General features: G+C 38.8%; 2 protein-coding genes across 7 annotated transcripts in view; one reads left to right on the top strand and one right to left on the bottom strand.

Annotated features, from left to right (window-relative positions):
- Window positions 1-8597, bottom strand: part of acot11b (acyl-CoA thioesterase 11b) — a 29053-nt gene extending 20456 nt beyond the window's left edge. The window contains exons 1-5 of the mRNA XM_062039280.1: window positions 8461-8597; window positions 3642-3815; window positions 1427-1496; window positions 1264-1324; window positions 1077-1178 (exon numbers count right to left, since the gene is read on the bottom strand). Of these exons, the coding sequence (XP_061895264.1) occupies window positions 1077-1178; window positions 1264-1324; window positions 1427-1496; window positions 3642-3813 (405 nt within the window). The 5' untranslated portion in view covers window positions 3814-3815; window positions 8461-8597. The remainder of the gene's footprint in view (window positions 1-1076; window positions 1179-1263; window positions 1325-1426; window positions 1497-3641; window positions 3816-8460) is intronic.
- Window positions 8598-13509: 4912 nt separating this feature from the next.
- ssbp3b (single stranded DNA binding protein 3b) overlaps window positions 13510-24510 on the top strand; it is a 32669-nt gene continuing 21668 nt past the window's right edge. For 4 of the 6 annotated variants that reach the window (XR_009824819.1, XR_009824818.1, XM_062039425.1 and 1 more), the window contains exons 1-4: window positions 13510-13753; window positions 14345-14417; window positions 15839-15900; window positions 15971-16055. Coding sequence is in view for 4 of the 6 variants with exons in the window: in XM_062039425.1 (XP_061895409.1) it covers window positions 13698-13753; window positions 14345-14417; window positions 15839-15900; window positions 15971-16055 (276 nt within the window). In the remaining 2 variants the exon portion in view is untranslated. The remainder of the gene's footprint in view (window positions 13754-14344; window positions 14418-15838; window positions 15901-15970; window positions 16056-24510) is intronic. The other 2 variants (XM_062039427.1, XM_062039426.1) reach the window with 1 other exon arrangement.

The raw sequence follows: 24510 nt of genomic DNA, 5'->3' as shown, positions 1-24510 counted from the left end.
CAATTTATTTAAGTGTGTATCAAACTGGTAGCCCTTCGCATTAATCAGTACCCAAGAAGTAGCTCTTGGTTTCAAAAAGGTTGGTGACCCCTGCTTTAAATCGATGAACCGGAGCGCCCCTATGTCGGCAGCACTCATGCAGGCCCGTATCGTGATGCTACCACCAACATGTTTGACTGAGGACAATCCTGGGTACTTTTTTAACTAATAAGACCTTCTGGAGGAAAGTTCTGTGGTCAGATGAAACAAAAATTGAGCTGTTTGGCCACAATACCCAGCAATATGTTTGGAGGAGAAAAGGTGAGGCCTTTAATCCCAGGAACACCATTCATTCCGTCAAGCATGGTGGTGGTAGTATATACTCTGGGCCTGTTTTGCAGCCAATGGAACTGGTGCTTTACAGAGAGTAAATGGGACAATGAAAAAGGAGGATTACCTCCAAATTCTTCAGGACAACCTAAAATCATCAGCCCGGAGGTTGGGTCTTGGGCGCAGTTGGGTGTTCCAACAGGACAATGACCCCAAACACACGTCATATGTGGTAAAGGAATGGCTAAATCAGGCTAGAATTAAGGTTTTACAATGGCATTCCCAAAGTCCTGACTTAAACATGTGGACAATGCTGAAGAAACAAGTCCATGTCAGAAAACCAACAAATTTAGCTGAACTGCACAAATTTTGTCAAGAGGAGTGGTCAAAAATTCAACCAGAAGCTTGCCAGAAGCTTGTGGATGGCTACCGAAAGCGCCTTATTGCAGTGAAACTTGCCAAGGGACATGTAACCAAATATTAATGTTGCTGTATGTATACTTTTGACCTAGCAGATTTGGTCACATTTTCAGTAGACCCATAATAAATTCATAAAAGAACCAAACTTCATGTAGGTTTTTTGTGACAAACCAGTATGTGCTCCAATCACTCTATCACAAAAAAATAAGAATTATAGAAACTATTGGAAACTCAAGACAGCCATGACATTATGTTCTTTACAAGTGTATGCAAACTTTTGACCACAACTGTATATTTTTGTCCACAGAGCGTACTTTGTTCCATATCTTGCATTTTACTCCTCATACCTTCCCAGCTTCAGTTCTCCTGGCCACAAAGGTGGCGCAGGCTTGACAAACCCTCCAATGCCTGCCAGTGTAGAGGTTCTCACATGTCACCGATATTCCAACCTGAGGTATAGCAAAAAACACATTATTTTAAATAAGTCTGCAATAAACTTGGATATGCACTACTGTGTCATAATTGAACACAAACCTCCATACTGGATGTGAAAGCTCTGTTGACCTTTGCTATGATGGTGACTACATTTCCCACCCTGCAACATATACACACACACACATGCAAACGATTGTCTTTACCATCAACATGGAGAGGTGATGCCACTATCAACACAGGCTAAACCACCAGCCATCATTACCCTATGGTGTGTTCAAAATGGATGTCATCTACAGACGCAGTAACACAGGAGCAGCCGGCATGTCTCTCAGCTGAGAAGGGAGGAAAAGAACATTAGTTTACAATATACAAACCTCCTTTCTAATGGAAATGATGCCCGTCTCGTGAACTTTGTAAAAAAAACAAAAAAACAAAACAAAAAAAAAAACAGGCTTCACTACACATCTTAAAAGTAGCTCTGCCGACAATCCGCCAGTCAGCTACAGACAGACGAGCTGTAAGTTTGATCATTTCGGTTTTTTTCTTCAGCAACTGGGCTAACCTAGCATGACGTTGTTGTTAAAAAGTGAGTCTAATGTTAGCACTGTAGGTTTCTAGCGTTTTGTGTTACGGCTCAAGCACCTGCCGCCTCGCATTCTTCTGTGCGCGTCTCTGGACACGCCCACGGGCGTTCCTCTCCTGCTGCGCCTGCGCCTCTGCAATCTGCACACCTGCCGCTGATTAAAGCTTGACGCCTTTTTTAAGCCAGCGTGTCCTGCGTTTCAGTGCCAGAACCTAGCTCTCTGTATTGTTCAGTAAGCCCACACGTCTCTAGCTCCTTTTCATATGCCTACTCGCTCTCTGCGTTTCCCCTCCTCTGTGCTCATTGTGTCTTGTCCTGTGTCGTCATCCTGCAGCCTCGCGCCATTCCCTGGTTTCGAGATGTGTGTCTCGTCTCCCCGGATCCCCTTTGGACTACCTGTTGCCTTCCTGGATCTCGACCTCTCGCCTGGACACAGACTCTGACGCCTCGCCCCTGCCCTTGACCTCTTGCTTGGTCACGGACCTCCGAGCCTGCCTTGCCCCTTCTGGACTTCTGCACCTCTCACAACACGCCCCTTCAACATTGTGCGGTAACACTCACCAGCTAGACGCACCACATAGTCACACCATACACCTTTGGAATTATTACACACGTCATTTTATTATATTAATAAATACGCCTAAGGCTAAAGGACGTCCCTGCCTCAGTGCCCTCTCCTTCTCCACTGAACCATTACATTATGTCCCATGCCTTAATGTCACCTTGTTGTGTGTGATATACTGCATTTATCATGTTGGACAAGTGCAGAGTTACAGTTATGTAAAACACACTCAAATACAGCGCAGTAACATTTAAAGCTACAGACACACAAACCAGCGTGTTGTTAAAAGCACTTTTAAAACTGTCTACACTCCAGCATCACGTCTAGATTTGGGCCAAGATCCTTCCAATATGCTATGGTGGGACCTCTGAGACTTATCTAAACTTGTTGGAATATACTACGGCTGTGAATCTTTGGGTGTCCCACAATTCGATTCAATATCGATTCTTGGGGTCACGATTCGATTCAAAATCGATTTTTTTTCAATGTAACACAATTCTCGATTGAAAAACGGTTTTTTTCCCGATTCAAAAGGATTCTCTATTCATTCAATACATAGGATTTCAGCAGGATCTACCCCAGTCTGCTGACATGCAAGCAGAGTAGTAGATTTTTGTAAAAAGCTTTTATAATTGTAAAGGACAATGTTTTATCAACTGATTGCAATAATGTAAATTTGTTTTCAACTATTAAATGAACCAAAAATATGACTTATTTTATCTTTGTGAAAATATTTGACACAGTGTGTTGTCAAGCTTATGAGATGTGATGCAAGTGTAAGCCACTGTGACACTATTGTTCTTTTTTTTTTTTTTTTTTTATAAATGTCTAATGATAATGTCAATGAGGAATTTTTAATCACTGCTATGTTGAAATTGTAACTAATATTGATACTGTTGTTGATAATATTCATTTTTGTTTCACTACTTTTGGTTTGTTCTGTGTCGTGTTTGTGTCTCCTCTCAATTGCTCTGTTTTGGATTGATTAATAAAAAATAAAAAAATTAAAAATAAATAAATAAATAAATAAAATAGATTTTTTTAAAATGAGAATCGATTCTGAATCGCACAACGTGAGAATCGCGATTCAAATTCGAATCGATTTTTTCCCACACCCCTAGAATATACTATAATATGGGACCTTTACCATCATATGCATTTAGGTACATGTGTAAATGGCTTAATGATGATGTTGCATTATGAGTTCGGATATTCCCTGAAAAGGAGGGAAAGTACAAAGTGCAGGAAAAATAGAAAGGTGATAGGTTACTGTTGTTTTTGTCCTTAGTGTTATCAGTTTGACACATTCTAATTGAGGCTCTTTGCCTTTACCTGACAGGCAGGCAGTGGAGTCCATCCACTTGAGAAGCTGCCCAGCGCTCAGCTCGCCGCAGTGGTTGGAATGGCAAGGCAGCACTATTTGACTCATCTTCACTTCCGTGGGGTTTCTGTATGGCTCGCCGTTCTCGGTCACGTTGTGGTCGTCGTTCACCTCTGACATCATGACTACGCAGACAGGGGACATGTGACAGCGAGTCACGGTGTCAAACATGTCATTGCGGTTACGCTGTTGCACACTGTAAAACTTTTAGTTCTAAATTCACAACAGAATGTTTAATAACTGCATTATTTTTAAAGCAACATTTGCAGTAATTTACTGTGGAATGTCGGTTTATGGTTAATCACAATAAGTAAATGCTCTAACTCACATGAGGCTCTTTAGTGCCACTCTAGTGGCTCCCTGGAGCATTTTTTAAAAAAGGATTGAAAATGGAAAAAGATGGGCGGAAATTTTTGTTTTTGTTTTAGTATGTTTTTGGTTTGAGGACAAACATGACACAAACCTTCCCAATTGTTAGAAAGCTTACTGTTTAATATGTTTGTGTGTATGCTTCACTGATGAGAGTATTTGGAGAACACCATTCTTCAACTCACCATAGTGTGGTCTGTGACGCAAGTTTGTTTATATGTAAAATCTTCCACTCCTTCTTTGTCTCATTTTGTCCACCAAAAGTTGTATGCTGTGTGTGAATGCATAAAGGTGAGCTTTGTGATGTTATTGACTTGTTGGAGTGCTAATCAGGCATATTTGGTCAGTGCATGACTGCAATCTAATCGGTGCTAACATGCTATTTCGGCTAGCTGTATGTAGGTACATATTGCATCATTATGCCTCATTTGTAGGTATATTTGAGCTCATTTAATATCCTTTACTTTTATCTTCTTTGTATATAATTTACTTTTGCACATTATCTGTATGTAATATTGGCTGCATTTTTGATAGTTGTTTGTGTGCCATGTTGTTCCAGATCACAGCAAACGTTACCTAGCTTGCCAAAGATTGTAATAAATCTCTTAAAAGAAGACAGCCTGCCATTTCCTTTAACTTGGACACACACATCTATACCTTTGGCCATAAAAAGCCAGTAATTTCCAGCAGTTATCTCACCTTCTGAGTAGCCTCTGATTTACTAATGGTGTCTAATGTTGTAAAAATGTGTAGACTAAATATTAAATTTCCACATTTCTGTCAACGGAGATTTGCTTCAGCCTGCGACACATAGTTATTTTGATAGTAGGCTACTATAGCTAATATAGACACTTATATCATGTGTTGCCTTCATTATAAGACTTATATACTGTAAGACTTTTAAAGTCATTTTGATAGTAGTCTATCATAGCTAATATAGACACTTACATCATGTGTTGCCTTCATCATAAGACTTATATACGGCTTTTCATTTTTTGCGGCTCCAGACAGATTTGGTTTTTGTATTTGTGGTCCAATATGGCTCTTTCAACGTTTTGGGTTGCCGACCCCTGCTCTAACTTTACAATTGTAATTTTATAGTTAACTACTCTTTCGGTTTCGCAGCATACCACCACTTACTTTGATTACAGTGGATTACTGTGAAATACAATTGAATTGCTGTGAAATATGAGGATATTGTAATTTGTAACAGTCATTTCTTGTAATGTTACAGTAAATCTTGATTACAGTGTTTTACTCTAAAAAATACTGTTAAATGCGGTGAAATCCTGGTAGAGTTTTATAGTGCATAGGATCTGAGTGTAAGCAATACGTAATCGGCATTTATCACTATCATTTTTAACAAGCTGTTTTTTTACTTTTATTAAGCAAGGTTTAATCACAAAATCTGGATTACTCGTTGAATTTGAATGGGTTTTTGTCAGATGGATTTTAAGATTTAGTAAAGCTTTGGCTCAGAAACCAGCGTGATAATTACACCAAGTATACAGCCAAATGAGTTTGCAAGAAGACTATTAAAGTATAGATTGTTCCAAAGCGACAACCCAGACCTAATAACAATGTAAAATCTGTAGGGTGTTCTGTAGGTTGGCTATGCTGATGCCCCTCACTGGTTGACAGATTTGGAGTATTTTTGTAAGGTCAAGGACTGGGTCAATACATTACGGTATATCCAAAAAAAGAACTGATACAATTATAGCAAGAATATTCAACTAAATCGTTTAGGAAGCCACATTTCCAAAAAACTAAGGACCACTATCAGTCTTATTTTTTATATTCCGGAGAACCAGCGTTCTTTATAGTCCTTTTTTTATTTTGTCAGAGTTACAGGCACTCTGCTGTTTTTAAGGACCTTCTCCCAAAAAGCTCATCAAAGATCATCTCTATGATAGCACTGTCGTGTTTTTAAGAATCTGCTGCAAAAATGTGAGTCTCTCACAAGTTTTTTCAACTGAAGTTGTGGGCCACCAGTTGAATAGTCCAAAAAAAGAGGACCTAAAATGGAACCTTGAGGAACACTATAGTATGACTAAAGTTTCTGAACAAATGACTACTGACTGCATCTGAAGTAAACAAGCTACGGCAACATCTTAGTTACATAAATAACATTAAGAAAAAAAATGTAACTGACAAAAAGGAGAGGACTTAAAGGGATGCCTCAGTCATCTAAATCACAAGTTTGGACCTCAGTGTTCTATTTTTGCTCGCAAGGTTAAAATGTCAATGCAAGGATCTGCATTGGTGTTCCCAGTGGTCCAAGTTATTCTATACAACAGAAACACTCTAGTACAGGGGTGTCGAACGTACGGCCCGAGGGCCAGGTCAAGCCCGCAAACGGGTTTTATCCGAGTTTGCTAAGTATGCTAAGAATAAAAATGAGCCGAAATTTTTGAATGAAAGAAACTGCTGCTCTAAATGTGTCCACTAGAACATATTGAACCCTTTTTTTTCCTTTTTTTTATTGAGACAAAGATTATTTATGTATTTGTTTGCTTACTATGGGATATTATTTATTTATTATTTATTTGTTCACTGTTCTGTTACAAAGAACAAAGAAATTGGATATAATTGCTATGGTATGAAAAGGTGTAGGGTTAAATAAGCTCTGCAGCTGAGATAGGTTCCAGCACCCCCCGCGACCCCGAATGGGACAAGCGGTAGAAAATGGATGGATGGATGGATGTTTTTTAACTAAACTAAACTTTGTTTGATATTGTCATTACTGCCACAAGTGGTGGAAAAGTGTATTACAACTGAGTACCACTGCTGCCGATACGGACCACGGCTGAAAAACAGATATATTACATTCTACTTGGCGCTCGTGGCCCAACACTGGGCCACGGCCCTATGGTTAGGAAACACTGGTATACGGTATATTCCATCAACATGTCTTCACAAAGAAACACGCCGAGGGCTCCCACTATTTCAGTCTTATGGTGAGTTGATTTTTCATGCTAACTTTGTTGCTGTTTTTATCTGACACACATGGAAAGCCGGTCCGTGAAAATAATGCATACTTTAAACCGGCCCCTGGTGGAAAAAAGGTTGGGGAACCCTGCCGTAAGGGACAAGCGGTAGAAAATAGATGGATGGATGCTTCTTCCTACTCCTTTTCGGACGTGCTGTAATGAAACAACTGGAAATGTGTGATGCATCACATTGTATCATATGCATGTTCGAAATAAACTGAAACTGAACTGAACTGACGGAACCTTTTTACACACAAAAAGTTAGCTAGAATAGGCTCCAGCTCACCTGTGTGACCCCTGGTATAGAAAATAGATGGATGGCCTCACCTTCTTCATTTTATAACAGGGGTGTCAAACGTACGGCCCGAGGGCCGGATCAGACCCGCGAACAGGTTTTATCCGGCCCGCGGGATGAGTTTGCTAAGTAGAAATTATTAACCTGAAATTTTTGAATGAAAGAAACTGCTTTTCTAAATGTGTCCACTGGATGTCACAATAGCAATTCTTTGTATCTTTGTAGATTATGCTACATATTGACAAAATAAACCACATGATGTTAGTACATCGGTCGAGGAAAATGATCAAACTACATGAATAACATACTGTAATTTGATTTTGATATAATTTTTTTTATCTTGATAGATTGAAAATTATAGGCTCCAGCACCCCCCACGACCCCGAAAGGGACAAAGGGTTAGATAATGGATGGGATGGATGGAGTTCACTGATGAACATTATCACATAATTTATTCCGAAAATATAAATAACGACAAATAAAGTATATATACTATTAACCGGTAATTGTAAAAGAAACCCAACAACATTATGATTTGTACAATGTCAGAATATGCTTCTTCTATTTATAAACAAAGAAAACAATTTGAAGTTGTCTTTATTTTTGAGTTATCGTGCAGTGAATTTAGCAGTCCGGCCCACTTGGGAGTAGATTTTTCTCCATGTGGCCCCCGATCTAAAATGAGTTTGACACCCCTGTTTGATAAATATTAAAGAATTGCGATGTTCCAACTATATTTAAAAAATGGTTATGTGTAAGAAATTCATGTTATCAGGTGAATGTAAATAAATATAATGGCTGGATCGGGAAAGACAAAACCTGGAGTTCCTGATGTAGCCTACAAACCACAGGAATTTAGACAGCAACAAGTTCAAACTTTCCCATATTCATTGGGACAAACAGTATAGGAGAGATATGGTTTTGCATGTGCACTTATCATTGCAATGACCTTTCATCTGACTCCAGGTGCTATTTGTGATCCGGTGACAAACACAACACAAAGCCTGCGGTGTTTGGGTTTTTTTTTTAACTTTGTTTTGGAAACGTTCGGAGCGTGTCCATGTAAACGTAAAAGGCGAAAACAAAAGTGTTGATATTGGAAGTGAGCAAACTTACCGGCGAGGAGAGGACTCGTCCTTCAACGTTAAAAACCGGGTAGGTGAGTAGCGAAAGACGGCCCGGGTGGACGTTGTCTTCATTTCCCCATTTTTAAGTGACAACACATTTCAGGCTGACTGGAGTAGTTTCGCCACTAGAGAGAAAGAGAGATAGACAGAGAGAGAGAGAGCGAGAGCGAGAGAGAGAGAGCGAGAGCGAGAGCGAGAGAGAGAGAGAGAGAGAGAGAGAGAGAGAGAGAGAGAGAGAGAGAGAGAGAGAGAGAGAGAGAGAGAGAGAGAGAGAGAGAGAGAGAGAGAGAGAGAGAGAGAGAGAGACGAGAGAGAGCGAGAGCGAGAGCGAGAGAGAGAGAGAGAGATTCCCTTACACTGGCTACTGCTTCCTGCATGTTTTAAGGTGGAATTACTCTTGTCACAACCGGAAGTACAAATGGGTCAAAAATAAATTTACCTTAACAATTGTTGAGGCAAATATATTAATAATAATGATATGAATAATAATTATTATTATTACACATTTTTATGGTGTTATTTGTATATATTGCAGTTTTTCATGCAAAATTCTATCAAATCGCGCATTTGATTGATTGATTGAAACTTTTATTAGTAGATTGCACAGTGAAGTACATATTCCTTACAATTGACCACTAAATGGTAACACCCCAATACGTTTTTCAACTTGTTTAAGTCGGGGTCCACTTAAATTGATTCATGACTATCAAATACTATCAAATATATACTAACATCATAATACAGTCATCACACAAGATAATCATCAGAGTATATACATTGAATTATTTACATTATTTACAATCTGGGGTGTGGGATATGGAGGGGGGGGGGGTTAGGTTTGGTTGGTATCAACACTTCAGTCATCAACAATCAGCATCAACAATTGCATCATCAGAGAAATGGATATTGAAACAGTGTAGGACTGACTTGGTAGGATATGTATAGAGAGAGAGATCAGAAAGTATAAGAAAAAGTGTCTACATTTGATTGTTTGATTGTTTACATTTGATTATTTACATTTGATTATTTACAATCCAGGGAGGGTGTTAGTTTAGGGTTGTAGTTGCCTGGAGGTATCCTTTTAGTGCGGTTTTGAAGGAGGATAGAGTTGCCCTTTATTTTACACCTGTTGGGAGTGCATTCCATATTGATGTGGCATTGAAAGAGAATGAGTTAAGACCTTTGTTAGTTCGGAATCTGGGTTTAACGTGGTTAGTGGAGCTCCCCCTGGTGTTGTGGTTATGGCGGTCATTTACGTTAAGGAAGTAGTTTGACATGTACTTCGGTATCAGGGAGGTGTAGCGGATTTTATAGACTAGGCTCAGTGCAAGTTGTTTTACTCTGTCCTCCACCCTGAGCCAGCCCACTTTGGAGAAGTGGGTAGGAGTGAGGTGTGATCTGGGGTGGAGGTCTAGAAGTAATCTGACTAGCTTGTTCTGGGATGTTTGGAGTCTAGATTTGAGGGATTTGGAGGTGCTAGGGTACCAGGAGGTGCATGCGTAATCGAAAAAGGGTTGAACGAGAGTTCCCGCTAGAATCTTCATAGTGCTTTTGTTGACCAGAGAGGAGATTCTGTAGAGAAATCTCGTTCGTTGGTTGACCTTTCTGATTACCTTGGTTGCCATTTTATTACAGGAAAGATTAGTCTCTAGAATGGAACCTAGGTAGGTGACCTCATACTTCCTTGTGATAACAATGTCACCCACTTTTATAGTGAAGTCATTGACTTTCTTAAGGTTGATGTGGGACCCAAACAGGATGGATTCCGTTTTACCCAAGTGTATGGATAGCTTGTTGTCAGCGAGCCAGGTGCAAATTCTACAGAGTTCAGCACTGAGGATTTTCTCCACCTGTGACTTGTCCTTGCCAGACACCAGCAGGGCCGAGTCATCCGCAAAAAAAAACAATTCACAGTCACATGCTGATGACATGTCGTTTATGTATATTAGGAACAGTAAAGGCCCTAATATACAGTACTGCATTGGGGGACTCCACAGCTTACTGAGAGGGGGGAAGGGACACGGTGCCATTCACCTCTACCACCTGCTCCCTCCCCTCCAAGTAAGATTGCATCCAGTTCGATGAGGTTTTATCAAATCTGATTGCTCTGAGTTTATCAAACAGTATAACTTGGTTAACAGTGTCAAAGGCCTTCTGAAGGTCCAGCATCACCATGCCGCAGTATTTGCCCGCGTCCACCTCGTGTTTGATGTGGTGGGTCAGATAGAGAAGGCATGTGTCAGTGGAGTGGTTAGTTCTGAAGCCGGATTGGAATTTGTACATGAGTTTATTAGTGGCAAGGTAACTATTGACCTGATCATAAACTATTTTTTCCATTACTTTCGAAATGGAACTGAGAATAGAAACAGGTCGATAGTTGCCCGGTTCCAATTTGCTTCCTTTTTTAAAGAGGGGAGTTACTCTTGCTATCTTAAAATCTTTTGGTACTTGGCCTTGAGAAATTGAGAGGTTTATTATGTGTGTGATGATAGGTGCAATGGTGGAGGCAGAGTCCCTGAGGAATCTGGAGGGGATATTGTCAAGGCCGGTGGCCTTGTTTGGGTGGAGCGCGCTCAATTTTTTTAAGCACCTCATCCGCTGAGACCATTTCTAATTTGAAATTGTTGTTGGATACTCCTAGCTTTCTGTAGAAGGCTTTAATGTGTTCTACACCAAAGCGACCAGAGTGGTGGGACAGCTTGTTGACTAGAGTTGTGGCTATGCTGGTGAAAAAGGTGTTAAGTCTGCTTACTACCTGCATTTTGTCTGTAATGAGGGAGTCACCCTCATGTACTTCACTGTGCAACCTACTAATAAAAGTCTCAATCAATCAAAACCCTCCTTGATGTTGATGTTGGTGAGTCTGGTTTTAAGTTTCTGGCTGCAACCAGGAAGCTGGTTGTTGAGGATTTTCCAGAGCTCACGTGGCTTATTTGTGTTTTCCTCTATTTTGCCGGTAATGTAATTTTTTGAAAAGGATTTAGTCAGGTTCGTTGTCTTATTTCTTAATTTATTGCATTGCTTTTTGAGTGTTGAAAGGAGTGATTTGAGGTTGTTATTATTGGGTTGTTTATCTACTTCGGTTTTGCACTTTTGGTATTCGGAGTATTTTCTGTCTCTGTTTTTTATGGCAGCTAATAGGTCCGGATTCATCCATGGTTCAGAGCGGGCTTTGATCCTGACTGTTTTCACGGGAGCCATGTCGTTTAGTATCATTAGGAACGCTGTTTTGAAGCGATCCCAAGCATCATCGACCAGGTTGCTCGCGAGCACAGGGGACCAGTGCCGCTTACCTAATTTTAGGTTGAAATTATCACTGGAGTATTTTTTAAGGGATCTGGATTGGGTTGTTATGTGGCCGTTGGCTTTGGGTTTAGCTATTTTGCGGGTGCAGAAAGTTAGATAGTGGTTGCCAAGACCACAGATCATGACCCCACTATTTTTTATTTTAGGCTGCTCTGAAGTGAGAATGAGATCTATGGTTGATTGGGTGGAATCACACACCCTTGTAGGTAGTGTTATTAGCTGGGAAAGACCATGTAGATTACAAAACTTGCTGTAGGATCCGAAGACAGGTGCATCTCTGCGTTGAATATCTGTGTTGAGATCCCCAGTTAGAATTTTCTCCACGTTGTCTACCCCAGCCAAGCACTCCTCGAGAGCCTCATAGAAGTCACTCTGATTACAGGTACTGAGAAAACAGACAATTGTTTTTGATTTTCCCCTCTCTGCAAAGAAATACAAAAAATACAAATAAAACATTAAAAATAATAATAATTTAAAAAAATTATATATATGTTTTAAGAGAGAAAGAGATATCGTTTATATACACAAACTAAACTATTTCAAGTCAAGGCGTACTGTATACACAAGTGCAATATACATTAAACTGTGTCTTAATGATCGTAATACATTTTTTTAATCTAACATATTGTTATTATTATTTTATTCAACATATTTTCACCTTTTATTTATTTCAGTAGTTCAAATAAAAAAATATCATATTGTATTGATTCACAATAAGCTATTTTAAGAATGCATTTCTCAATTTCTTAATAATTTAGATAATTCCAGTTTACAAAAAAAAATCAGTAGCTTATCTCATATAATGTGAAACATTTTTTTTTAAATTTTGTGATTTACTGATTCTTGCACTGACCAGCAAATATACTGCAAACATTTTGTCTGAGCCTTTAATTATTTTTTTTGTCTAAATTGAACTCATAAAATAAAATAAAAAAACGTTTGCACTATATTTTCATTTATTGAGATGCACCAATTAAACATAAAACAAATGAAACAAATAAAACATTCATATACACAAACTAAAATATTTCAAGTCAAGACATACTGTATACACAAGTGCAATATACATTATCCATCCATCCATCAATTTTCTACCGCTTGTCCTTTTCAGCTACATTCGGGCGGTAGGCGGGGTACACCCTGGACAAGTCGCCACCTCATCGCATTATATACATTAAACTGTGTCTTAATGATCGTTATACATTTTTTTAATCTAACATATTATAATTATTATTTTATTCAACATATTTTCACCATTCATTTATTTCAGTAGTTCAAATAAAAAAAATATCATATTGTATTGATTCACAGTGAGCTATTTCAATAATGTATTTCTCAATTTCTTAGTAATTTAGATAATTCCAGTTTACAAAAAAAAATCAGTAGCCTATCTCATATAATGTTAAACTTTTTTTTTTAAATATTGTGATTTACTGATTCTTGCACTGACCAGCAAATATACTGCAAACATTTTGTCTAAGCCTTTAATTATTTTTTTTGTCTAAATTGAACTCCTAAAATAAAATAAAAAAACGTTTGCACTATATTTTAATTTATTAAGATGCACCTGTACTTAAAAACAAAACAAAACAAAACAAAACAAAACAAAACAAAACAAGGGTTGTCTTATATTGTCTTATATTCAGGTCGATAAACGCAGTCGACAACGACAACAGTGAAGGGAGACCTTAAATAAAACACCATCCTCCTATTGGCTGGTGTGAGCGTCAGTCAAGTGTTGGCCCCGCCCACCCCCACCGCTTGGCCCAGGCTCGGTTGAGTTGAGTTTTCGGCTGAGCTAGAAGAGTGCGGTTGGAGTGCGAGAGGGTCGCGGCCGCGATGATCCCACGGATGAAGAAATAATAAGAGGGGCGACAAAAAAAAACGGGCAAGAAAGCGACTATTCCACGACACAAAACAATGTTCCCGAAAGGCAAAGGTACCCCGGTACCCTCGGATGGCCAAGCCCGAGAAAAGTAAGGCCAGAAAACCTTTACTAATGTGTCTTTTTTTTCGCCTCGTAAAGTGCCTGTTGTTCGCTGGACAGGGCTAGCAAAGCGGCGATTTCCTGCTAGAAAGGAATTGAATGAACCGCCTTGTCTGCTCGCCCTTTTTAAAAACACATTTAACGATTAATTCGATGTGTTATTTAGTGGTTGAATAAGGAGAATTTTAAGGGAGATGAATCCGTCGATAGCACGCAGTGGATGAAAACAATAACATCGCTTAGCTCCATTATAGTGCATGCATTCATTGTGTTGAATGTTGAAGCTATGGCCAGGTTTGCTTTTATTTTCACTTTCCTTCATAGGCACATTTCTTCCACCAATACTGGGATTCTTCTGTGTTCACTGTAGTGGTTACTGTTGCTCCTATTAGGTTAATACAGGCTGGGGTCCCCAGCATTTAATGTTTGTGCCACAGCCTCCTTGGCAGCCATTGTTCACCAGGCCTGCAACTACCTCTGCTCTCTCCCCACTACACTTGTTTTCTCAGTGTACACTTTATTCTTCATCCTATTTCACATAGGTTGCCTCTCACTTTATTCTTCATCCTATTTCACACAGGTTGGCTCTCTACGTCTATGAATATCTGCTTCACATCGGAGCACAGAAGTCAGCACAGACATTTTTGTCAGAGGTAAGAGGTGTAGATTGCCCTCATTCACTTACCCATTCACTTACCATTGAACCTTACAGATAGACGGAGTAAATATTGAAAGGGTAAAATAAAACACATTTTTGGGTAATAATAAATTATACAATGAAAAAAATATACAACATAAAGTAGCAAGAAACACGTCAATAATGAATAAAACAAAACATGTTCTAGACCAAAAATCACTTCATATTCTCTACTGCTCGCTAGTGTTACCATATCTGAGTTATCATGTAGAAATATGGGGAAATAAGTAACTGTTTTAAAAAAGATCAATTACAACATTACATAATGTTGGATATAGAGAACATACAAACCCTTTCTTTCATTCTTTAGTTTATTGCGAACATGAACACACTTACAGCATAATACATCACAGAATTTCATATAATTTTACTTTACATCATGTCTGAAAAGAAGTAGGAAGAAGCAAAGCTTGTTTAATCCTACCCCTTCCCCACTTCAGAGCGTTTACAGATATATACATTCATTTACTGACTTCTTTTTGTAGCACAATGACATCCGTGAATGAGTAATACAGCAGTTTTGTAATATATAATTAAGTCAGTCATACACATACTGAGATGAAGAATATCTTATTTTCAATAAGGTTGAAAGTGTTTCTCATAATTGTTCTTCTTTGTACTTTGTAAGCACTATTAATTTGAACAACCTCTTAAACCGGATCATATCAGTACATTGTTTAACTTCTTTACTTAATCCATTCCATACTGATATGCTAAAGGTTGTAAGTTCTTTATTTATTAAATCACAATTATTGAAATTCAACAATTTGATGCATTTGCAAACAGCTAAAATGATGTACAAAGCAAACTATAATCTGCTACCCAAGAATGTACAACAATTATTCCCAACAAAAGAGGAGAAATATAACCTTAGAGGAAAATGTAATTTAAAACATTTGTATGCACGTACAACACTTAAAACATTTAGTATATCAGTATGTGGAATTAAATTATGGAATGGATTAAGCAAAGAAATCAAACAAAGCACCAATATGATTCAGTTTAAGAGACGGTTCAAACTACAAATGTTCACAAAGTACACAGAACAAGAGTTATGATGAACATCTTGAACTCTTTTTTTTTTCCTTTTTTTTTATTGAGACAAAGATTATGTATTTGTATGCTTACTATGGTATATTATTTATTATTTAATTGTTCACTGTTCTGTTACAGAGAACAAGGAAATTGGAAAAAAATTGCTATGGTATGAAAAGGGGTAGGATTAAATAAGCTCTGCTTCTTCCTACTCCTTTTCGGACGGGCTGTAATGAAATAACCGGAATTGTGTGATGCATTACATTGTATCGTATGCATGTTCGAAATAAACTGAAATTGAACTGAACTGAACTAATGAAACTCAAAACATATTTTCTGTAGATACGATGGGAGAAGAACATAACACTCGGAGAACCCCCAGGATTCCTGCATTCCTGGTGGTGGTGAGTGATCGCCATCTCCAATGTTGTTTACTTGCTGGCGTTTGTATCACGCCGCCTGTGTCGTCCACAGTGTGTTCTGGGATTTATACTGTGCTGCACCGGAGAGAAGAGAGACATGTGACCACTCCAGTGAAGCAAAAGCCTTCCATGACTACGTGAGTTGTGTATTTGTTCTCTTTGCTGCTAGCAGACTGGGCATAGATTAGGACACCCCATGGTGTTACTCGTCTACTGCTGAACCGCTGCACACAATAGGGGGAGAATTTTCCAAAACATGCCCCCCTACAGTGCTGCCTGTGCCTCTATATTCCTGACAAATACAGTATATGGTGGCGCTGTCATTAAATCAGATTTTGTGGTCACAGTTTTCGGTTTTGTGTATATTGTTCTTCTTTTTAACACCCCAGAATAACATGTATATCCAAAAATTCCACCATTACTGGTTCTTACAAAAATATCTTATAAAATCAAACTTAAAAATGCCTCCAAAAGCTCTGACCCTTAAAGTGTAAACAAAAGGTTGAACTGTACTATCTTTGTAGTTGCCTCCACAACTCTTCTGCTTTTTCTCAGCCAATCAGATCATCATTGCAGATCATAGCGACACAATCACGCACGCTTCCCACTGATTAGTTACACATTGAAAAATCATATGATCCGAACAACACAACAAACCGTTTTACGTCAGCCGAACAGCTCAGATTTTCTTCATAAACTGTTCCACCACTAATCACAACTTTGCTCTGCCCACATTGCCCCGATAACGGTCTCCTGTTAGCAGTGTGCATCTAACTCAACTTCCCATGGCTGACATGTTGTTCTTTGGACGACAAACCAATGGAAACTTAATCAACGGCGCCCCTGCTTGTTGTAGCCAAGTATTACATTCTAGTTTCTTTCAATTGCTACAAGATGCAATTAATTACACAGTTAATTATTATCTATCAATTTGGAAATATATTACCTATGCCTATAAAGTGTGTTAAGAATAGGGATGTATTTTGTTGAGATTTTATCGGTACGAAACTCTTACCGATATTCCTTATCGATACCGGTATTTATTGGTACTCTTATCGGTACTATATGTAAATTGTGGAAATAAAAATGTGGAAAAATGCATTTTAATTTGCATTTCTATCAGCACAAATTAAACCATAACACCTCCAACATGATGTACTATAACATCTCAGAGCAGGGAAGTCTTTTATCAACACCTGTTTTTTTAAAGTCTTAAAGAAGTCAACTATGTGTAAGGTGTGTGTAAGGTGAAATGCAGTTATGTAATCTTCTTGTAAAGACCACACAGATCCATCACTGTGTTTCTATTCATTACAATTACACTCAGCCGGAAATAATATTTATATATGGCATGCATGTGCATAGCACATACCTTTTTACATAATCATATTATATAATATATATCACATAAATCAATACAATCAATTAGCATGTTATGTGGGTGCGCATTTTGTAATAACAGGAATTGTAATTTGTGTTTATGTTGCACACAGAGTGACGGACCGGAAGCCATATTGAGTGTTGCGCTACCGATGTATGTGTGTGTAGTATATAAATGAAAAGACTCAGTGAGCAAATGTAATGCTCGATCGTCTAGTTTGTAGTCAAGAGACAGAACAAACTAAAACACATTTAAGCCGGATGTGTTTTAATGCCACGCATACGCAGCGCAATCCCCACCTTCTACCATCCTAGTCACGTCCGTTGTGTCCTTGGGCAAGACACTTCACCCTTGCTCCTGATGGCTGCTGGTTAGCGCCTTGCATGGCAGCTCCCGCCATCAGTGTGTGAATGTGTGTGTGAATGGGTGAATGTGGAAATACTGTCAAAGCGCTTTGAGTACCTTGCAGGTAGAAAAGCGCTATACAAGTATAACCCATTCATCATTTAATGGAGTGATGGCCGACGGCAACCAGAGACCTGTCAGTCACAGAGTGGATGCCGTCTTGCTTCAAATCAACTTAATGGATTATTATTATGCCTACATTTTTCACTTTTTTGAGTGGATTATTATTGGGCTGTGGATTAATGGATCGCTAGGAAGACGGTTGATGAAACGCGGTCGTGACTTGTCGTGAGTAAAGTGCGTTCACTTCAAACTTACCTAGCGTGCGTGACTATGAGGAACTTTTGAGGTGGAAATACTGTTGTGTTACAAACTTTGTGTCATAATAACATCTGTCAGCTGGAACAAAAAAATACTGAAATCAGTATTGTTAGTTCAGAATCTCCGACCTAATTTGGAACCGCTACTAATAAATACCGGTACTCGGTATACATCCTCAGTTAGGGTTGTATACTCAGTATACATCCCTAGTTAGGGATGTAACAAGTAATGAGGATAACCGTAGTAAAACTCCAGACGTTTAGTATTACCATTTTTAAAATAAAATGATCGAAAACCAGTGATTGATAGCTGCACTTTGATAAACTTACAGACTGATTGGCGCCAGCTTGCTAGCTCGAAGAGGCACTGCACTTTTTTGAAATTGTGCCTATCGTTCACACTCCTTATGAGCGACAAGAACACATGCGGTTTTTTTGCATTCAAATTTGTAATCGGCTCATTCTCTGTGGCTAGCAATGCTGCTAATGAGAGCAATCCATTCCTCCTCTAATTCAAATGCATCCAAAAACCGCCAACAATACTTCATTTATGTTCCGTAACTTGTTTAGTAACCAAGCTGTAGCGCCATTGTTATTGTAAGAGCGAACACTGAGGTACTGTTTTTCTAGCTTAGTAACACATCGCCTTGAGACAGCATGCTGTGGCGTTAGTCGTAAGCTAGCTTCTGCGCCAGCAGCTGAATGGCTTTTGAGTCTGTAATGCACAACACAATGCGATATGACATCCCTCTGTACTGACTGAAAAACATGAACAATCATATTACAGTACCTGTAAAGTATTAGCCCACATTTCATGTTTTGTTTGTACACAGCTAGCTCAACAATGTATGTAGTTGTAATGAGCAAAATATAGTGACTTACTGGACGGACATTTGTCCGCTTGGTCAAGATGGCCTGGGCGTTTTTTCCAGTTGATTTTGGGAAAGCACACAATTTTTGACTGCATAGCTTGGCTCCAAGTGCCACATTTACGCTCTGAGTCACCTGACTCCCTCGGCTTCCGTCTGCTCCAACGTTTCAGCCTCTCTTTGTGCTTTATCTTCGTTGTCTATTACGAAGTCTGCCACGATTAGAAAACACATGCCTTTGTTTCCGGAAGTCGTAACAGGCGTTTGTTGCTGAAAGTTGTAAGTGCGTTGTTATGGGTACGGAAATAAATACGTTCCGGTAATGTTCAAAATGACTAAAATGCGCTAAATGTTGTACATATTACATATTGTTATGAACATGTCTGTTACTACATTATATTTAAACTTGCAGTGTGTATATAACATGTTGATGGAGGGTTTTGAAGTTGTTTTAGAGAGATTTGAAGGCCACATGCTGCAAGCATTTTTTTCATCTTAAAAAGCTTACAAAAAAAGTATGTGTTCTTGTCTTCCATAAGGATTGTAAATGATAAGCAAAAAATTGCAGTTCCCCTTTAAAAATGCTAACTTGAAAAAGAGAGACATTAACGTCTTTCCTGAATAGGTAACAATAACAATAACCCCAATCCAAATTTATACATTTCTGTCTGAGCAACTAAGCTATTAAATTGTGTTCATTGAACTTACAAGCTGTGCTCTCTTAGAACAGAGTGATAGTTATATATACTTATTACGAGATGGAGGTGTTTATAAGGTACATTTAAAGACCCCTGAACAGAGTAGGACGCCACAATGCCCGCCAGAAAAAATGAATAGTAATGTTTTTTTATATGTTACGCACTTTTCATTTAAATAAATCTTAGTGGTACAGTACAATTTTATTTAAAAAATGTAAGCTTAGCCCTCAAAACAGATAAAATACTTAGACTAAAACACTGTGTAAAGCATAAGAAACACGACACATGCAAAAGAGTGGCTTTTCTAACCGTGTTAACTTGGTCAAAAGATTTCAGTGTGTGTATGAGTACTTTTTGAGCACATTTAACAATACTGCGATAACAACGTGATAATTTTGGTCACGATAACAGTGATATGGAATATTAATATCGTTACATAGCGGATCGTAAGCCATTGATGCCTGGAGGAATACATTGTGATTGTCTATGACTGCATTTATGGTTTGTTTGCTGCTCCAAAAATGTAATACCTACATGACAAAACCTGTGTCCTCCACCTTCAAGTGTGACATCTTGTATGAGGTTTTCCTTGGGGATACCCATCTCACACTATTCTTATGTTCAATTGGTAAAAACCAATACATTTTGTACTGCTTTTTGTGCAAGCTTAAATTTTGTTCATTTTTTTCCGGTCACCTTGTCCTGTTCGTTCGGATGAAAGGCACAAAATTGTGCTTTGTACTGTAGGTTTCTGGGAAAATGGTGCTGATGTCAGCATGTCCTGAGTCAGACCTACATGTGGAAACATATCACTGAGAGAGGCATAATCTCAATTGATTAGTGCTGTGTGGGGTGGACAAAATTTATGAAGTGTATTGCTAATCAATGGTGTTTTTGAGATTGCACCTTGATTGTTACACCAAACAATTGTCTTGCATATAACCCAAAAGATTAATTGAGCTAGCATCAATTAGGCATTTTCACCATTAGAGAGGATGTGTCAGACAAGAAGGGGTTAAAATGGAGACGTTGGTCCTTGGCAGATAGTTGTCAGGGAAACGGGCCTTCCTTTCAGGTGGTGACCTAGGAGCTGGAGAGAGACTACAGTAGTGTGCTGCCCTTTAAATAACCACACCGTTTGTTATTCCCACTCACTCGTGTTGGATGGAAAATAGACATAGTTATTGCTTGAAGGCAAAGGTGTTTGGTTTTACAATCAAGCATTGCACTAGTGCCCTGGACTAGTCACAACCTGGTATTGCATGAACTCTAGCCATGTTATATTATTTGTCAATAATTTTAAATATGTTTTAGAGCAGTGGTCCCCAACCTTTTTGTAGCTGCGGACCGGTCAACGTTTGAAAATTTGTCTCACGGACCGGTGGGGGGGTGTATTTAAAAAAAATATATATATATATATATATATATTTTTTTTTACATAAATAAATACAATCATGTGTGCTTACGGACTGTATCCCTGCAGACTGTATTGATCTATATTTATATATAATGTATATATTGTGTTTTTTATGTTGATTTCATAAAAAAAAAATATATATATATTTTTTTAATTTCTTGTGCGGCCCGGTACCAATCGGTCCGCGGCCCGGTGGTTGGGGACCACTGTTTTAGAGGACCCATAAAAGTGTATTGCCCAAGATTTAGCCTTGATGCAGTGATATAGACAGTTTTAAAAGCGCTTTCTGTTAGCCCTACCAGGTACGCAGCATTTTGACTGTCTGTAGATTTAATACGAATGAGATGTTTGTCCGCGCATGTCTCCGCCAGAGTCAGTGGCTCCGCATTATTTTTTATATTTCCACTGTAACTCTGAACTTGTCCCGGATCCCATACAACAACGTAACATTTGGCAGAGCTACATGCTCTAATTTAAGATGCATAGCGAAGCCGGTTTCTTCTTTCTTCTTTTTTTTTTAAAGTTGCCTTTTAAAAGTGGTGGGCATATATACAGGTGGGCTCATCTAGTTAGTGTGGGGGGTGTAAGGGGTAGTATCGTGTCTATGAGGAAGAAGATTTTCCCTTCAACTTCAAAAGCAAGTGTTTGAGTGGCTCTTCTCTTAAAATTAGAGCAAACAAGTGAGGAAGATTATATATTTTTCTTACATCAGGTGCTCAAACGGGCACATATTACATCATTAAAAATGTAATTTTGCATAATGAGATACAATGTATTTTCTGATAAGGGTTTGAATTTAGTTGCTATTGCTGCTAGAATAAGTTCATTTTGGAAATGACCAAAATGGCTGACATCCTGTGCATTTCTTAAGACTTTTAAGTATGTTTGCGCAGAATCACCAGAAAGGTGAGTTATTTTATCAAGAACAATGATGATGATAAAGAAAGCCCCAAAGAAGTCGGAAGGAAGCAATTGCCTTTCACTGATGTGCTCATGCCTTAATTAATAAGGCACTTTATTTAATTACTCTACATGATAATCTTTAGGCAAATGAGGTAAGAGTGCAACATCTGTGGGAGCTTTTTGCACGGTTGTTTGTCATCTTGAGGTTGTCCTTCGTTCGGATGTGCATATGTTGACGGTGGGGGTGAGGGGGTCAGGCAAGTGTGTATGTGGACAGTACTAGTGCTTGGACCATCGCCATTGTCTAGGTGTGGGGGAGGTGTGTGTGTGTTTGTCGCTCCGTTGGCCGCCAGCGCTCGTAAAGCCCTGGTGTATTCACGCTGGTGATGCCGAACGCTCCCCAAGGGGGCCCCGTCGCCATGGCACCGGTGACTGATTGATGGCTGTCACGGGAGCTGAGGGCCAGATTGCAGAAAGAAAAGGGGAGTGGCAAAGTGGCATATGCCCAGGATCCACCAGGAGGAGCAAAATGGAGGGGGTGGAGGGTCAGGAATGAAGAGCTGAAAGGAGGCAGAGTCAGGATCCCGAGTGGCTTTTTTTTTTTTTAACGATGTTGAGTAATGGTTAAACATTTACAAGCTAAACACTGGGCCATGCTTCTTTGGACTGTTGATTCTATTAGAAGAAGTGAGACTCTTAAGACCTGGCTTCGTAAGGAGGTGAAAATTTGGGTGGTCTACATCTCAGCATCTCCCGACCTGTGTGTGTGTGTGTGTGTGTGTGTGTGTGTGTGTGTGTGTGTGTGTGTGTGTGTGTGTGTGTGTGTGTGTGTGTGTGTGTGTGTGTGTGTGTGTGTGTGTGTGTGTGTGTGTGTGTGTGTGTGTATATATATATATATATATATATATATATATATATGTGTGTGTGTATATATATATATATATATATATATGTGTATATATATATATATATGTGTATATATATATATATATATATATATATATATATATATAAAGCTCTCCTGGTCAAATTGCCTTTGTTTTACACACCCATGTTTGCGTCCATTTATTCCTTCTCTTTTTTTTGTTTTTGATCTTTTCTATCCTTCTACAGTGATTCAAGGGTTCAGAGAATATTTTAAGTGTGCACAAGTACAGACTAAATCATGGTTATTGAGGACAGGGGGGTAGTCCTTTAAAGAGGTCCCTTAGGAAGCTGTCAGGAAGGCCTCGGACAAGAGCTCATCGCCAGAGGCAAGGCTGAGACATCTGCCCCTCTTTCCTGTACCAGAGCGTTATACGCAGAGACGAAGTTCGTTTATAGACCGGGAACTGCACCAGGTTCACAGCTGTCATTTTACAGTCTTTGTTAGCTTCACAACTCAGTTGTATTGTTGGTATGTGTTTATTAGGACTACAATGTTTTCATATATTTGAGTCTATTGAAGTTTAGATGTAACTATCCCTTTTAGGTTGTTGAGACAAAATGTAGCACAATTTCTTCCTTCTGTACTGTTCACAGCAGTATTCAAAAGTTATGATGCCACTTTTCTTTCTAAGAGAAGAACACACACTTAAATCTTATTAGAGTTTTATTTAAAACAATTTAATAAAATAAATCGACAAAATATATTTCCATTGTTTCCCACAGACAGGCAATCAATTTGTCGTGGTGGGGGGGTGTCCAAAGATGTGGTGCGTGTCAAAATGTGGTCACTGTATAATTTGCATAATTATGTATATGTATAATATATGTATATATATATATATATATATATACTGTATGTACAGTACAGGCCAAAAGTTTGGACACACCTTCTCATTCAATGCGTTATCTTTATTTTCATGACTTTTTACAGTGTAGATTATCACTGAAGGCATCAAAACAAAAAAAGGTGAAATACCTTATTTTTCGGACTATAAGTCGCTCCGGAGTATACGTCGCACCGGCCAAAAATGCACAATAAAGAAGGAAAAAAACATATATATATATATATAAGTCGCATTTTTGGGGGACATTTATTTGATAAAATCCAACACCAAGAATGGACATTTGAAAGGCAATTTAAAATAAATAAAGAATAGTGAACAACAGGCTGAATAAGTGTACGCCATATGACGCACAAATAACCAACTGAGAACGTGCCTGGTATGTTAACGCAACACATCGTGGTAAGAGTCATTCAAATAAATATAACACATAGAACATGCTATACGTTTACCAAACAATCTGTCACTCCCGATCGCTAAATCCGATGAAATCTTCCTCCCCGGTGTCGCCTCTGGTATGTCCTTTCTTTCTGCTGCTCGATTGCCGTTCTCTGCTGCATATTGCACTACGTCCAGCTTGTTATCTGCAGTATATGATTTACTTTTCGGTGCCATTTTAGTTCAGTCCTTCTCAGTTTTTATAAGTTACCGCCAATGTTGATGTGATCCATTTTAATAGCTACGGCAGTGGCATATAGCATATAGCAGTTAGCATCCCATGACCCACAATGCACTTCTGCCATGACCCTCCCCCGCCAAATTTTTATTGGTTGACGTGTGAGTGATGATTGCTGACGTGTGAGTGACGATTGCTGCCATTTGCTTCGTCT

Source organism: Entelurus aequoreus, linkage group LG27 (assembly GCF_033978785.1).
Source record: "Entelurus aequoreus isolate RoL-2023_Sb linkage group LG27, RoL_Eaeq_v1.1, whole genome shotgun sequence".
Lineage (NCBI taxonomy): Eukaryota > Metazoa > Chordata > Actinopteri > Syngnathiformes > Syngnathidae > Entelurus > Entelurus aequoreus.
The sequence above is the reverse complement of the archived record's forward strand: the minus strand, read 5'-3'. Positions and strand labels throughout refer to the sequence as shown.